This window comes from Diachasma alloeum, unplaced genomic scaffold (assembly GCF_001412515.2).
Source record: "Diachasma alloeum isolate Michigan unplaced genomic scaffold, Dall2.0 Dall_scaffold_00176, whole genome shotgun sequence".
Classification (NCBI taxonomy): domain Eukaryota; kingdom Metazoa; phylum Arthropoda; class Insecta; order Hymenoptera; family Braconidae; genus Diachasma; species Diachasma alloeum.
This window is the reverse complement of record NW_021680342.1, coordinates 2,701,201-2,718,116: the sequence shown is the minus strand read 5'-3', so window position 1 is coordinate 2,718,116 and position 16,916 is coordinate 2,701,201. Positions and strand designations below refer to the sequence as shown.

General features: G+C 36.2%; 1 protein-coding gene across 8 annotated transcripts in view; it reads right to left on the bottom strand.

The window, feature by feature from the left end:
- LOC107048955 overlaps positions 1–16,916 on the bottom strand; it is a 41,332-nt gene that overhangs the window by 12,390 nt on the left and 12,026 nt on the right. The window contains exons 3-5 of one of the 8 annotated variants that reach the window (XM_015272429.2): positions 14,974–15,083; positions 11,101–11,265; positions 9,375–9,458 (exon numbers count right to left, since the gene is read on the bottom strand). In XM_015272429.2, coding sequence (XP_015127915.1) covers positions 9,375–9,458; positions 11,101–11,265; positions 14,974–15,083 — 359 coding nt within the window. Of the gene's footprint in view, positions 1–1,787; positions 2,089–4,175; positions 4,668–8,892; positions 8,922–9,374; positions 9,459–11,100; positions 11,266–11,980; positions 12,273–14,973; positions 15,084–16,916 lie in introns of those variants that run through there. The other 7 variants (XM_015272447.2, XM_015272439.2, XM_015272455.2 and 4 more) reach the window with 7 other exon arrangements.

Here is a 16,916-nt window from a genome sequence, read left to right as displayed (position 1 = left end):
GGGGGGAAGGACGGTGTCACTCGGTAGGTGGGTCTCGGTATTTTCCCAAGCCATTAGAAGCCGATAATTGTTTGTATCGTGCGTGCATTTTGCGACAATGAAATGATGCATTTGCGGATGTGTCTATCGGGCTTTCTAACTCATGGTCTTGCGGATTCAAAGGTGAAGGATAACTTCGGCGCAAGAGTGATGGAGTCACGTGTATTTGCATGCAAGAGCTTCTCTCCTTGGTTGGCGGAAATTTATGGCTGAATTTTTGCATGAATGGTCGTCAGAATTTCGTCAGAAGCACACAAGGACAAGAAGTTTGATTTTCCGGAATATGTCACTGATTTTAAAAAATCTATCACTAATTATTGGTGATAGTGAATATTGATTAGAATAAACCTGATCATTAGTGATTTTTATCACTGACATTCAGTGATAAAGCGACTGAACTTCAGGATTTTGCGCTATTTCAGTTTCAAGATCACACATCTCTAATAATTCGGGATAGATCCGTGGAAATCAGTGACGTGTCCCGGAAAATCCAAACTTATTTCTCTGTGCGAGTTTTCAAATTTATAGGTTTTCACTGAAAATTATCAATAAATATTTATCGGACGATAATTATCTTCAAAAATGCGTTTACATACCGCCGCTCTAGGATTCTTTCTATTTGCCGCCCGCTGACATTCAATTATCTTGATAAGATCATTCAATATAGAAAATTATATTTGATATTGTCATTTTAACACGTGGAGGCGTAGCGGAAGATAACGATGGATAGATCGAAAAGTGGAAACGGAAAGCGTTGGAATTTTTTGAAATTGAAATAACGGCTGCGTCTGCATTTTCAATATTGTGAGTTTGAATTAAATTGAAGGCCAAATCGTTGAAACTTCTCATTCATTTTTTAAAATTAAACGATTTTTATGGGATTTCAAAGTTATTCAATATTCTTCGGGTCAAACAATCATTGATTCATCAATGCGATCTTGAATTTTCAATAGACTGTGCATTCAAAAAAATAACTGTCTCGATTTTCCCAATTTTCGGTGAATCTGACAATAGGAATTCCTTTAGATTTGTTAACAACAAAATACGCAGGAATCTCATGTTAATTTGATTGTTGTTTACACGTTCAAGATTTTTTCCAAATAAACATTGACTTCAAAATGAAACAAACTCATGCTATTCTACCTCTTTGCTATTTAATTTTATCATGATAATCGTGTAATTTAAAAATTAACTGTAGGAGGATGGATACGCAAAAGATTGCCAGCAGGAAAACACTATCAGCAAGAGAAGAAGGCCTGTACATCGGTAAGCACGTCTTCCTGGCTTTCATGAAATTCCCATTCCCCAATTAACCAGCGACTTATACCCTCTCATGGGTACTAATTGAACGTCCGGAATAATTAGATCTTCTCTCATTGTGGTATTTGTCAGAGTAGGAAGGCAATCTCCCATGGAATGTAGTTAAATCTCTGGATTAAAGTTTCAAAAGCACGAGAGTAATGACAAAAATCCACGAACAAAAACTAATTTACGTGCTCATTTCAGAGTTGAGTAATTTTCGCGAGAAAGAATTCATAATTATTAACCCTTAAGTGGTGGCATCGTGCGGGAATCCCCGCTAAACCATACGCAACCTATATGGCGCCACTCTAGAGCGAGTGAGATACTAGAAAAGCGCGACCTGTTGAGGGTTAAAATAGTATCATGCGTTTTAATTAACTCGTAATTAACTCGATCGTCAATTGAGTGATTTGGTTTCAATGAAAATTATAAGAAGTAAAAATTACCATTCTTCCGGGTGAAAAATATGTAGACGAAGTAGAAGACAATGAGACCGCCAATGAGCGTCAGCATCTCTTGAATCAGTTGCAGTAACATGCGGAACATGCAATTTCACATAACTTCATACAGTAGAGACGGGTAATGAATTGTTTCTGCGCATTGTATAACTTCAGAAAAGTACAATTGACACTGATTTCTACATTATTCAAGGCATCATTAGTTTCACACGTATTCCATTCAACTTTTCAACACTAGAGAACACTTTATTCCAATTCAGGTAATAGTGATGTGCATGGAGGAAGAAATCTGTGGAGTAAAACATTATTCTCGATGCATTTTCATCCAGAATTTGGAAAAAGACAATTGATTTGGTTTCGACGCAGTTTATTCTGGCCACCTTATTCCAATATCTCGAAAACTATTGGTGCAAAACGGATCGTCTTTCTTTAATTCAGGATTGAGTTTCCAATGACACTTCAACCTTCAAATGACCAATGTCGAAATCAGAAAATTCTATTGAATTTCTGTCAAGAATTCCATTAGTTTCCTTCAAATGACCAATGTCGAAATCAGAAAATTCTATTGAATTTCTGTCAAGAATTCCATTAGTTTTTTTCAATTCATAAGGTGTTGTTTTAATATAACTGTTTAGCAGGAAATATTTCGTAGAACAAAATTAGTAGATTATGCTATTGACATATTTTTTCTCTGTAAATTTCTTCCACCAAACAACTTGGGGAATTCAAGCCGAGGGTTTCCTATACAAACAATCTCGATTGAATTAATTCAATACAAATATAAAAATCTACTAATTTTACTGAACAATATTTTCTATTGAACATTCTTTTGAGACTAAAAATCAAATAGAATCTCTTTGCTAATGCGTTAGGTTTTTCGGCCAATTATTCTCAGACGTTATCTTTAATCAAAGAAAAGTATATGCTCTCTGTATTTTCAAAATAATTGCCGTCAAATATTGGGGGGAAACACAGAGAAAAAAGTTTTGATTTTCAGGGACATGTTAATGATTTTCCTGTCAATGGAATCCACCAGCAATTATTATTGGTACTGGACGCTGACCAGAATGACTCTGTTCAGATTGACTCATCAGTGATTTTTTTACTGAAATTCGGTGATAGATTCCTAAAAATTAGAGACGGGTGAGAGTCAGCGACATTCGTCTGAGAACTAATACTGATGTTTCTGAAAATTAGTGATAATATTACTGAAAATAGGTGACAAAATCACTAAATTACAGTATTTTACACTCACTGAATTTCACAATCGCGAATCCCTGATAATTCAATCCCAATAATTAATCAGTGACATGTTCCTGGAAATCAGAACTTTTTCTCCCTGTGAATATCGCCAGGTCTCAATAATGACGTCACTATTTCCTACGAAATTTTCTCAACAATCTCTCCCCAGACCCGATAACCTCCGCCTCCCAGAAACTTCCAAGCAAACCTTAACAGTTATCCACTAAGATTGCAGGTAAAATACATTTCTGCGGCTTTTATCAGTAATTTCAAGGCATTATCTCCACTGACTACGCAACGACATCGTTTCTCATTTTTTTTTTCTAAAAACCTTTGTCACGATTGGAAACGCGAAAGATGAAAGACTTCAATTCCGATTTGTCAATGAAAAATATTTCCAGTCACGAGAAAATTATTTACCCAGCTATGTACATCCGCTTGACAGAAAACTTGACAGAAAAAAACAGCAATCTAACTGATCGAACGAATGACTCGATTTTCCCGTGACACTCCGAAGGCTCGATTTTACAGAAAATTTTCTGCATCACATGCATCCCAAGATGATGCGTGACTGCAGGTGTATTTTATATGGTATTTGTTGGTGATTTTCGTCACGTGCGAGCAATGAAACAACATAACGGAGTTTTGGTGAGATTCCTCGCTCAAAGTTCCCGTTCAATTAGCGCCCGCAGCAATTCGACGAGTTCAAGGCCCCAGTATTTATTATTTGAGTCGATAAATTTGAGATTCCAACGAGTCAATGATGTCGCTTTGATTTGGCTTCCTCAAGATACTATTTTCGATCAAAGTCTCCGCCTTACGCAACATGCGCCAAAGGTCAGAAGTACGGTATATGTGACAATATTTTTTATCCGCAGAATGAAAAGCATTATTATAATTCAAACTGAGAGAAGAACTCGGGTCTATCGAGTTCAAGGTTTCGCATGAGCGCAAGGCGTATTCCTTCAACGTCAATCTCTCTTCCTCAATCTTTGTTTCCAAGATCTCGGTGTCGAGATTATTGATTACTCGAATACAGGAGAGAACCTTTCCAAGATTTTGATTTGAGGATTAACAATGAGTGTTTTTCTGCTCAAGTGAATATACATTCGTAAATGAATATTGATGGAATACCACTTGTCGTTGATTGAACGTGCAAACTTAAATAGACCTCACGATTATCAATTCACACATGCGTTTGATTTCACAATATTTCCACAAGTTACGTTATCGCGCGAAATAATCGATGATCATTCTCGTAATTATCCACTGATTATCGACGCACTCACACTGACATGTATTTGCACAGACGCATGAATTCACCACGTAAACAAGAGGTGTACACATCGAGCTCAATCAGCAAGTTGTCGCGGGGATGAGTGTGTCGTGGATTGAATGTTCGACTGTTGAGGATCTACGGCGCATCCGTATTATATTGATCTCGCCAGTAGTTTTTTAATCATGCTGGGTGCCAGCGGCGACCCACTCTCCGGGTGATTAGGCCGCACGATGAGGACAGGAGAGCCAGTTAAATACTGAGATGAGAGAAAGACATTACGGGGAGCCACGAGGTAATGGTGTGCGAACTCAACGAAATCCGCATACGTTGCACGTAATCACGGTTCGGGGTCTCGACTGAGACTGGGCAAAACGCTGGGTCTCTCCTGATATGCCAGGCAACGTCGTGGAATACCCCACATACGACTCTTCTACGGATTCATCTACTTCAGTGGGGGACATTGCCGGCGACACTCTTGGCTTTTTTTATTTTCATTTCATTTTATTGTATTTATTCGTCGATGGGGTTGTTTTCGAGCGATGTGATTGATCGAGTGCTGGGGTATAGCGGGAATTGGAGTGAAAATTTTTCATTCTTCATTCAAGGTTGTAGTGTTTAAGAATCGGACGGATAATATTTTCCAGTCAGCAATACGTGCTGCTAGTTATGGCCTGGGAAATTACCATTTGATACTGGGGAATAATGTCTTCTCGTTAGTATTTCAGAATGGAAATAGATCTTCAGCAATTTTTTATGGCTGAATCGAGAACGGAAATTGGCATCGCAAAACTATTGATTGAGCAATATGTATTAATTAAGGACAATATGATTCTTGGGTTAAAAATTTGTTTATTGAGTTGAGAGCATTTAATTGCTTACTTCGTTATTTGAAGATAAGAATTATTGTCAATTTTTTAATCGTGAATGGTCATTTACTCATCATTAGTTTTAGGATAAGCATAGATATTCCAGCAATTTTTTATTCTCGCCGCAAGATTGATAATTCTCGACGCAAAAATGTAAATGATACATTGAAGAAGTAATTATTTATCTTTGGACGTGGGGTCATGCAACATTTTTCTCCCCATTTTTGTTGGGTGTTGGTTCATTGAAGAGGTACTGTGGGAGGGAATTTATGGTGTGAATCGGAGTATTAGGGAAGAATTTTAATAAAAATGTTCTGTTCTCCATTTTCTATTCAGGAATGTATATTGCTTGAGAAGAAAATCGTGCGTCATTTAGGGGAGAGTGGGCCGAAGTGGAACGTTTGCGATCTACTTTAATTCTCGAAATATTTGTTTATAAACAAAAATGTTGAAATTTGAGTCGACGACAAACGTTCCACTTTGGCCCACTTTCCAGTACGACTTTTTTTTTCTTGAATTGAGAATTTCCACTCCTCAAATTGATAATGGCATCCGTTCGTCATTAATTTCAGAATAAGAATGGAAATTCTCACACGGAAATGTCGATATTCTGAATTCAGAAACAGTCTCACATAAAATTATTGTTTTCTCGAAATTTCTAAAAATACCCAGTTCAATGGCCAAAAAGTGTGTCCCTTCTCTCTAAATAATCTTTACAGCCAGATTTTCATGCTAATAAAACTTTACGTCAAACACTGATTTGACGTTGGAACGAAATATCAACAAGGAAATTTATCTCTGAAATTTGAACGTTCAAGGTAGTAGAGTTCACCAGTTTTACAACCAGGTGATCGCATGATCAAGAAATAGAAATGACGTAGGTGTACCTCATTTTTTTGTGTTTTCCAGGCGCATAAAACCGAGAAAAAAATACGATAAAATTACAGTGCTAGTACGGTAAAATTTGTTTATTTCGACGGATCCGAGAAAATCCAGGTGCCAGCACCGAAAATTTTGCTGCGAACGTAGGATTTTTTCGTTTTTAACGTGATAATTTTTTTCCTCAGAATCTCGACCAATAGACTCATTGCATTTGACGTTATTTTGTATACCCCAGACTATTTTTTGATAGCTTTTTATTATCTCTGTTCTCTACAGCGATAAAGAATTTTCTGAGAACAGTTCTTTTGGAACAAAATTATGAGAAAAAAATTATCTCCTGAATACCTCTAGAGATTCAAAATTATTTGGTAATTTCCCTCAAGGCTCCCTGCGCACAAACAAAGTCGCAAGTTTTTCTTTGGGAAATCACTCGTATTTTTGTTTTATTTAAGCGTTTTAAACCAATTGGTTTACTCTACTATGAAAAGTTTAAATCCTTCATTTGTGTGCCGGGAACCTATCGAGAAATCCCCAATGACTTTGAAGCTCTGATAATATTTCAAGGGAAAAATTCCGTATTTTCTTCCTCGTGTGATTGCCTTCCGGTCGAAGGAACGATTTATCACGCTCATTCAATGATATTCTCTCTCACTACGTGCCATTTTCTTTAAAATTTTCTCTGAAATTACGACCAGTGCGGCGTAGTTTATTCGAGATATCAAATGAATTTGATACTTCTCCAATTTCGTTGACATTCGTGTATTTCCTTCTTCTCATTTTCAATGAATAATAAAAAAAAAATGGAAGGTATTCTCCAGCGAAATTATATATTGCTGTTTGCGCTACGGAATTGAAATATGCGATTCAACAGAGATTTTTCCTTGAGAGAAGAAAATAGTATTACGGATGTAAATAAACGTAACAATGGGATTCAACCGTGATTTCTCTATTTTCCTTTTTACGTCGAAGAAACTTCCTCATCTGTCTGTATTTATTCATTCTATAGGTATAAAGAAAAGAGTACACAAGAGATATTGTGGCGTAGATCAGAGGCTCAAGCCTCTGCATACCTCGGACTCATTAACCGCACCTAAAAATAACATCTTTCATTCAAAAATTGTGATTTGAATAAATTGTCAACGAAAAATGTCATGAGAAAAGTAAAAATAAACATGAGGGAAAGTTCCCACAGGTATGTAAATTCACACTGCGGCTGAAAGTAAACATTCGAGATTGGAATTCCAGAAATTGGAATAAAGATCCAGCGTCATGGCTTGGGTGTAACTGCACAATTCAAAAAACTTCTGGACAGCCAAGAAGAAGGAAGAGAAAAATCTGATGAGAGTTGCGGACGCCGAATGAATACAACATTTACCTTCACTTTCCAATGCATTAAACCGACCAATCAAGAATAATATCATGTTTAACTTACATTGAAATCCAGAGATAATCGAGTGGATGAATAAAACCGAGCGAAATCTCGGAAAACTTGACAATCACTTGCCGTCGATTGCTCGCGGTGAATGACTTAACGACCGCGAATTTTCACAGTGATTGCACATTCGACAATTTCACCATTTCCGATTTATATTCCCACGAATCAATAATTGAGCTACGCGGAGAGAGAATTTAATAAGAGTTACAGAGCTATGAAAATTGCAGTTATTTGAATCTTTTATTGTTTGATTGTGTGTCTAGATACATAGGAATACATATCTGAACACCGTGATGTCAATGATCCAATCCAAAAGTCAATTAAATTAATCAATTAGAGAGTAGATGATGTCTGCACATTTCGAATTTTTTGTCTGAATTTTCTTGTCATTTCCCCGGATATTTTAGCAGATGCTATTTCCACTGAAAATTCAGCGAATCTCTGCCTTGGAACATTATATAATGATTCGTTTTCCTCATAATTTGATGAGAAAATCAACGGAAACTGAAAATTTTACGATAATTACTCAGTGAAAATAGTGAAACAGCAAGTACATTCAGGTGAATATATCCTTAAATTTTTGATTAATGAAAAATTGTAAGAAATATCCTCGTTAAAAAATCACATATTTCATTGATTTTCTCACAGTTTGGAAACTGTAACAGTGAAATCTGTGAAACACTGGGAAATTCAGGTCAATATATCCTTAGATTTTCAATTAATTAAAAATTCCAGTCATTTTGTTACTGAATATTCGGTCAATATTTCCAGTAAAATTCCAGGAAATGTCGTCATTAAAAAATCACATATTTATTCACATATTTTAATTGATTCCCTCACAATTCGGAAGCTAACTGTAAATTTGAGTTCCATTACCCATCGAAAATGATGAAACCTTAGGAAAATCCATGTGAATATGTCCTTAAACATCAAGGCAATTGAAAATTCCGATGATTTAGCCACTATTCACGCTCAACTTTAAATTCAAGTAAGCTGTGAAATTCCCGTCTTATCTCTACACGAGTATATTTCAATCCACTCGAATTCTACCTGAAACTTGAAATTCCATCAGCCTCCTCCGTCCACATCGACTTCAATATTGCTCTCCAGAAAGTTACCGCCAGATTAGCCATGACATTCTAAATTGTTATGACAGCATATTAAAATTTTCAGAATTGAATTCCCCCATGTCAAAAGATGCGCCATGACATTTAATTATTCCTCTCAGAATGAAATATTTCCCAAGTGTAGTGACTTGCACAGTAGATTTGATTGGGACCGGTCCCCCGTGGCTCGTCGAATTATTGATTTTTCCAAGGATCATTGATTTTCACTCTCTTCTTATTGAAAAAAAAAAAATGGAAATCGACTCCTTCGCGTGCTCCTCACCTGAACGAGGCATTAAGAATTCACCGATACTCCACTGCGCACTAACTCAACAATTTTTCCACGGAAAGCGATAAGAAAAAGAGGGAACCAGCAATTGAAGGTATGAGGAAGCCGTTATTCCCCCAGTCCTAGCCTATGTCGTTGTCAGTTTGGTGTAGCATGTAAGAATGTTATCGCGTGGAGCATGCCCCTACCCAACCGCTCCGCGTGGGAAGGTCGTTCCCAATTTATAGCGTTACCCTTTTGATTACCGAACGCGCACAATCATGCTTCCCACAAGACCTTGCTTATTACCTGCAAATTGTTAAAATGACTGTTGATTATATTGAGTGGTGATTATAAACGAGACGCCATGAAATGGAGAGTCTCACGAGAACTTTTTTTCAGGTGTTACGCGAATGTAAATAGAAAAGCCATGCACATGAATATGAGTATGTGCACGAGGTGATTATTACGTTATTAGAACATTTCACGGTACTTACTTGCAATACACATCCGTAAAGCAACCGCCAGATGCGCAAGAGCCCCGGCCAAATGTACACCAAACTCCTCGAAAAACCGATCATCTGTTAATTAGTGTTAGTGAGTTAGTGTTACGTTAATTGTCATTTGAACTAAGCAGAAACAGTATTTCCATCAATGAACTGACGAGCATATGCTGTGAAAGCTAGTGTCAATATTTTTGATTCGATGATGAATAAAGTTCAAGTATAATCCTAGGCGGAGAAATCGAATCCTAATATTTTGAAATTGCTTCTGAATTTATTGCGAATTAACATGGAACGGGTGGGGAACCTGGGCTAAATATTTTGTTTTCGATGTAGAGACTCTAATTTCCAGGAATTTCTTCACAGAAAATTCTCAATTTTATGGGAAAATGAGTGGAAACGTGAATTTCAGTTCAATAATCCCATGAAGATTGATAGAAATGAGGAAAACTGGTGAATATGTATTCTGGAAGTGTCAATTAACTGAAAATTTCTTGTAATATCGACACCTTAAGAATATCCAAGTACTTTGGCCAGTTTTTCTCCAGTGAAATGCCTTTCTACTTTTGTAGCCTAACATTAGAACTTTCATTTGAGCCCCATTGAATCTCAGTATTCGGACATTTAACAACGATTTTATTATCTAAACTTTGCAGGTCTGAATGTGAATCTCTATATTGAACCGCTAGAAAACATTTTTATAATCTGAAAAAAACGTTACTTTTGGAAGAAGATTTTTGAAAATTACGAGCATTTTCTATAAATAATTTATGAACAACGAATGTTTAAAAAATAATAATTCTGTGCAAAATGTAATTTGAATGACGCTGAATATTCAGGACTTTTTTCAAATTTTTCTCACGCAATTTAATTGATAAATTTTATGATTGAAAATCGTCAAATTTATTCATCAATTTTATAGATTGAAAATCTATACTGTGGTCTGTACCAAACTGTAAAAGATACTTGGATATTCTGAATAATAGACTAGCGTAGGTTCTACGCGTTCCCTACGTAGATACGCTTGTCTTTTATTAACCTGTCGATATGTATTCTGAAAGGGATAGGCAACGGTTTCCGAAAATCATATTTATGTCATTAGGCCCGATAAACCGCGATTCTAACCTCGCTTTGCTCGGTTAGATCGCGGTTTTCGGGCCCAACGACATAAAATACAATATGTCATACGGCGATAAAAGCATTATCTGGCGAATGTAATTATAATCCTCGCCTTCGGCTCGGATTATAAAGCCTCATTTGCCAGATAATACTTTTATCGCCTGATGACATAATCTACTATTTCAAAAATGTAAACTCAAGAAAGAGAATAGCAGAACAGCTGAAATAATTCATTCATCAATCCTACTCCTCATAATTTGTATTCATACTGAATTATCATCGGATATGTGAATCGAACATGTGAGTGTGTGGCGGGTAGATGGCAGTAGCCACCAATCTAAAAAGTTGCCGCTGAAGAATGCAAGAGCATTCGCGGGGCAAAGAAACTGGTCTGTCCAGGAGGAGGATCGTCATGTATCATCGGGATTTATTGAACATCGTAAACTCCATGCGCAGCTTCAAAAGCACCTCCGATGCTTACCCTATGCTTCACCTATCGGTCATGTTAAAGAACTATCGCCCAATCATCTTATCACTGACCCTTAAATGGCCAGAGGCTATTGATTTCGTAAATCGATTAACAAAAACTATGACGACTCACATGAGGAATGCTGATAAAGCCGATCGATAGGTGCATCGTCAACGTTGCCCACGAGGCCCTCCACTACTTTCTCAATAATCTCACGAATATTTTCCAACGAGTCCGTCTTTTCATTTCCACCGGCAGCCAAGTCCACGCCGGAGTTGATTTCACCATGCTCGACGCCTGCAATTTCAATAAACGAGTAAGTCTATTTATTTTCGGAAATTTCGAAGCGAATGCGACTGCACTGCGCAAAAAATTCTATTCCACCAGTCAAATTCGCTTCAAAAAAGAATTTACAGTGAGATTGTATGTGGAAATTTGGGAAAATTGTTTGTTTGAAACGCATTTCATTGGCAGCATTACATTTTCTTCTCGGTATGTGGTGATCGTGTCCCCTTGGGGTAAATAATGGATAAAAATAACAGCGAGGGGATTTAATGGAGAGCAAATACGGGTGCTGCATCCCATTGATTTAATGCCTATGATTTCTACGTAAAGTGTTAATAGGAATTTCTATTGCCCTTTATAAGAGAGAATTTTTACCTGGTAATAAACAGAGAAAAAAATCAAATGAAAAATTACTCTAGTGGCATTTTTACTTGAAATCAGAGAAAAATGGGAGGCGAAGGATGCATTTTATCCTTTGAATCGTAATTTTTCACAAACGAGAAACAAAATTTGCGAATTCTTGGGGAAGAAGTGGATGAAAAATGGATGAATTTTACCGCATTCTGAAGGAATTTTTATTGTACATGTTTTAATAATTAGTACAGGATTTTTTTTTTTTTTCGTTGATTTGTTTTTCTCTGAGTGAAGGGTCATCATAAAACATAATATCTGAGTTTTTATAAAGTTCTTTATTGTAACAATTAAGGTTTGTTTGATTACTACACACCTGTCATGAATTAATCCACTCAGAAAAATCCATTAACGATCACATTTAATTGAACTTGAAAAATTCCAAGAGTTGACAGCCATTGACATTTACATGGTCGTGATTTCAATTGTTTTAAATTGTTGAAAAAAAGGGAAGAGGAACCATTGGGACGCGTGAAAATTCGAACCGATGCGCGAGTACGATCGATTTAAAACCCGGTGGTCCGACGATAAATGAAATATGTGAATAACGGATCGATGGAGTCTTCCTATACGGCAGTGAGTAGTCACGAGACAGACGCGATGTTGCTCGTGAGAGTACTGGAGCAGAACTGAGGTTCACCACCTCCAACTTGGCTCAGGGACAATAAATGTCTGTGCGGGAAGAGCCAGCGCTACTCGGAATACTTGCAATGAACTGTCCTGAGGAGTTCGAGGGAATTAAAAAAATAGGATAAAAAAGGGGAAATCTTGGTGTTTTGTAATGTGAGATGGATCATCAATCCACCACCAGAACGTATCAATTACCACGTCAGCCACCTTTCAAAGTGGATCGCCCTGAATTCACTGTAAATAGGGGATTTTTAACCCGTATTGACAGAGTACAGAGAACGTCGAGAGAAATTTCATTAAAATTTACCCGGAAATTGAAAATTACCCCTAGTTTTTACGAAAATTGTGATGAAAAATGCAATAAGTCTTGTCAAGAATATGATATTTATGTAAAAGTTTCACAAAAATGTCATTTTTGCTAGAGTCATTACATTTTCTTAAAAAAGAAGACTTCAATTTTAAAAACTGCCCAGGAATATCTTTTCTTGCGAGTGGTGTTATTCAATAGCCATGGAAATTCCAATATAAATTGAAAAAAGAAACGTTGTGGTTTGCCCGCGTACCGATACATTAGAAAGATCGGAGCTCTTTCACTTGTTTTCCACAAACTATTCGAAAAAAATGAGTCGTCCTTTTTTTAATCTGGATGATCTCAATTTTAAATTGAACAATTTTGGTTGAAATTTTCATGATGGAAATTAATCCATCCAATTAACCAATTAGTCCCGGAAAACTTCAGTCCTATTGTAGACTTATTGCATCTTCTTCTAGAATTCCGAATGAAGTTGCACGATTACTCGTGATTTTCAATCAAATTTTTCCCCGTAAAATAGAATTTTTGACAAACAAAACTGTTTTCAATTCAGGGATACCTCTTCTTCCGAGCAGTATAATTCAAAAGACAGAGAAATTTCAGTATAGATTGAACGAAAAATACGACCTGTTTTCTCCAACAACTTCCCGAAATATTAGAAAGATCGATTACATTAGATCAAAACTTGCTCTCACTTGTATTCTGCAAACAACTGGAGAAAACAACTTGTCTTTCCATTTTTATTTTGCTGAGTTGCGTTTTAAAAGAACAATTTCAATTGAAATTTTCCTGATGTACTACCTCCGCATCTAATGACCCAATTAACCCCGAGGAAATTCAGTTCTAAATCATTTTACGATGGTCCAAGGACCCACTCAATCCCCCGATTCCCATTAATTTCGCCACAAATTTCTCATCAACTCCCAGCGGTCGTTGTTGCACCTATGATAGCCTATAAAATAATAAGTACCTTCTGGCATGTGCAGTATTACGAAACGAACTATCGGCTGTTCTCAAATGTGACCTTGATACCAGAAATCGATGGGCAAGAACATTACTCCCCCATTACGCAATTAATCCCCCGTTCCAATGCTGTTTTCCCATGGATGAAGCAATTTGTGTTTAATATTATACACTTGGCATGTAAGTTGATCCCGTTAGCCTCACTGGGTAATATTAAATTATCCTGGCAAGACGGAGGAGGAAAGGTAAACCGGAATGCAGCATAGACAATGCGCACTAACGTTCACCCGCGTACAGTGAACACTTCATGTTGTAAAATTCGGAGTCACTGAACCGCGTGGAGATCGAGGAAAGTCGCTGGATATTTTGCTTGGGTGCAGGCTATATGGAAAAATAAATGAGACAGTCAACGGGACTACGCAATGATCAGCCGTAATGCCCCACTTGTTCCAAAATTGTTGACAATGTTTCGGTAATTTTGTTGCACAACAAAACGAGAGGATGAAGTGTTGCAGATTGAAATTGTGCTGCGGATTTTGTTGCACAACTTATGGAATTCAAGTATCTTTTACAGTTTGCTGGAGATCACACTACAGATTCAGCCATTTTCAATCATCAAAATTGTCAGTTAAATTGAGAAAAATTTAACAGAAAAATTTGAAGGAAAAATTTGAAAAGTCATGAATATTCAACGTCATTCAAATGACATTTTGCACAGCATTGTTATGTTTTTAAACATTGGTTGTTTGTAGATAAATAATTGAAATTGTTTAAACTTTCGCAAACCTTGTTTTTTCAGGCATAAAATCAATTTCTGGTAAAATTCTGAATTTGTTACGATTCCGAACAAATGATTTTTATTTAATTCACTATTCGTCTCGCATTTATGTCGCGATTTTTCTCCCGTATAAGCGAAAAAGAACTAGAAACGGATTTTGCTCCGTGCAGTTAAATAGAGACGATATTATCAGAAAAATCAGATTTGCACTAATTTATATTTTAATTAGTTCCTGGTATAAAAATCTCATCATCAATGCCGGTGAAATTCAATTATTTTTGATGGTTTTTCAATTGCGGCGGAGTAATTAAAAATGAAATTCACGCGGTGGATTTGTATTTGAATCCCGTCAATCGATCGGTGAATTAAAACAATCAATTGACGAGTGCGCCAGTGACAATGATTTGCTCGATAGCTTTCCCCAATGTCACTGTCGGGTGAATGGTGACGGGATGAAATGCCAGGGCGAAGGTTCATTATTCGAGGCCATTTGTTTTTTTCTTCCGACATTTGTTTATATCCCGGAAGGTTTTATTTCGCCACGTGTGTTTTTTCTTTGCTTTACGTTGTTTTACGTTGTTTTTTCTTTGAGGTGTTTCAAAATTTCAGTAAATTGTTTACGTACCTGGGACATAAGCCTGGGATTTCGCCGTGCTGAATTGACCGCTCGATTCTTCGGTCGAATGCGCGCCACTGAATGTCTCAAACCACTTTTCTTTCTTCCCCAACCACGTTCTATAAATTTGATAAATTTGAAAATAATATTATCGTGAGTGAATGAGTCAACCGAAATAATTGAATAAAAATGTAACAATTCCCTCTTTTTTATTCGGTTCTATGCCACTAAATTCATCAGGAAACTAATTCAATTTATCAGCTATTCAATCAATTCATATTCAGTAGAATTTATTGTCGTCAATGAAATTGCATGATTCGACGAATTTCAGGAGAAGTATCATAAAAATTGAGTGAGTCGATTCATTGAATTAGGGAAAGCATTTGGACGCGTGCGATCCTATCCATCTGACCAGTCCATTTCCACTTGAATATATTCCGTCAATAAAATTCTGAAATGCTCCGCGATTTTATTCCACGAATCCCCGACTTTTTCCACAATTGCATAAACATGCTGCGACACAATTATTCTCAACACTTCCCAAATACATATTCATGATGGATATTTTATCGTCACCCAATTTCTCGTCAATACAAGAAACTAAAGAAAGTTGTGAACCCAGTAGAATGATAACCTTTGTGATGACACCAATATCAATGATTTATTCAATCAATTCATCTTCATTTCAGTCTATTCTTCTCCAAAAAATTTCTAAACTTGACCCATTTTAGAAATAATACGGTAAACATTGGATGAGTTGATTGAATGACTGATGTAAAAAAAACCTTCGGATTCATCTAACCGATAATTCATCGAGTCATTTCATAAGCAGGGAAATTTATTCTCGTCAATAAAATTTTTCAATGACCCGTGATTTTATTGATAAAATCTCTGAATTTTTTTGTACAATGCATATTCATTTTTTCATTTTTTTGAATAATTCATATTCAATATGTAGATTTAATTCTTCACAATTCTCTATCAATACTACCTTCTACTTTGTTAGAAAAAAAAATACAATTTTATGGACGGTTTACTAGTCATTTTTAGGAGATCGCCATTAAATTCGATATGCGGAGAGGGGGGGGGGGGAATGACGGAATTTTTAATTTTCGAAAAACGGGAATTTTCCATTAATTTCAAATTCAAAAACATATCCAACTGAATTTTCCTGATGTCTATCAATTTTCATGGAGTAATTGACCTGAAATTTACAGTTCTCATTGATTTCTTCACCAAATCGTGAATTTTCAATTACACTTAGGAAAAAAATTTCCTAATATGCAGACAATATCTACTCAAGCGAAGTAAATAATTTTCAATGATTTAAATCGCAGGATGTTTGCGCTCCACGGAACTCGAATAAATTCTCATTGATCACTATCGTCCCGTGTTACATCATGAATATATTACTTATCGAAACATTGGAAGTGCATAAAGAAATCATGAAAACAATAAATACTTGAGCATTGAAGATTCTTCTACGCGATTTGAGTGAATTCATTTGCGACAAAATCATACTTGAGTACAAGAATATTTGAAAGCATGACCTTTCTCGGTTCACGTGAGTTGAAGAAAAATTACTTGTCTCAAGTAAATCTGTTTAAGACATTAGAAATTTTTTTCCCCAGTAAATTCCAGTAAAACTATAACATGATGAAAATTCTCAAGAGTCGTACCGGAAATTTCAGCCACCATTTTTCACCAATGAATGACATCTATATGAATCACCCACCAGATTAATTCCTATTCATTTCAGTTTATTCTTCCGCAAAAAAATTATAAATTTGACGCATTCCAATGACAATATGCTAAAAAAATTCAATTAATCGATTGACTGCATTGAATTGAATAGTGAAAATCTCCCTGCTTCTTGCAATCCCGTGAATTTATTCGCATCGCAACTCTTCCAATTTATTCCAACCGTTAAATTTCTCAGACAATCCTCGACT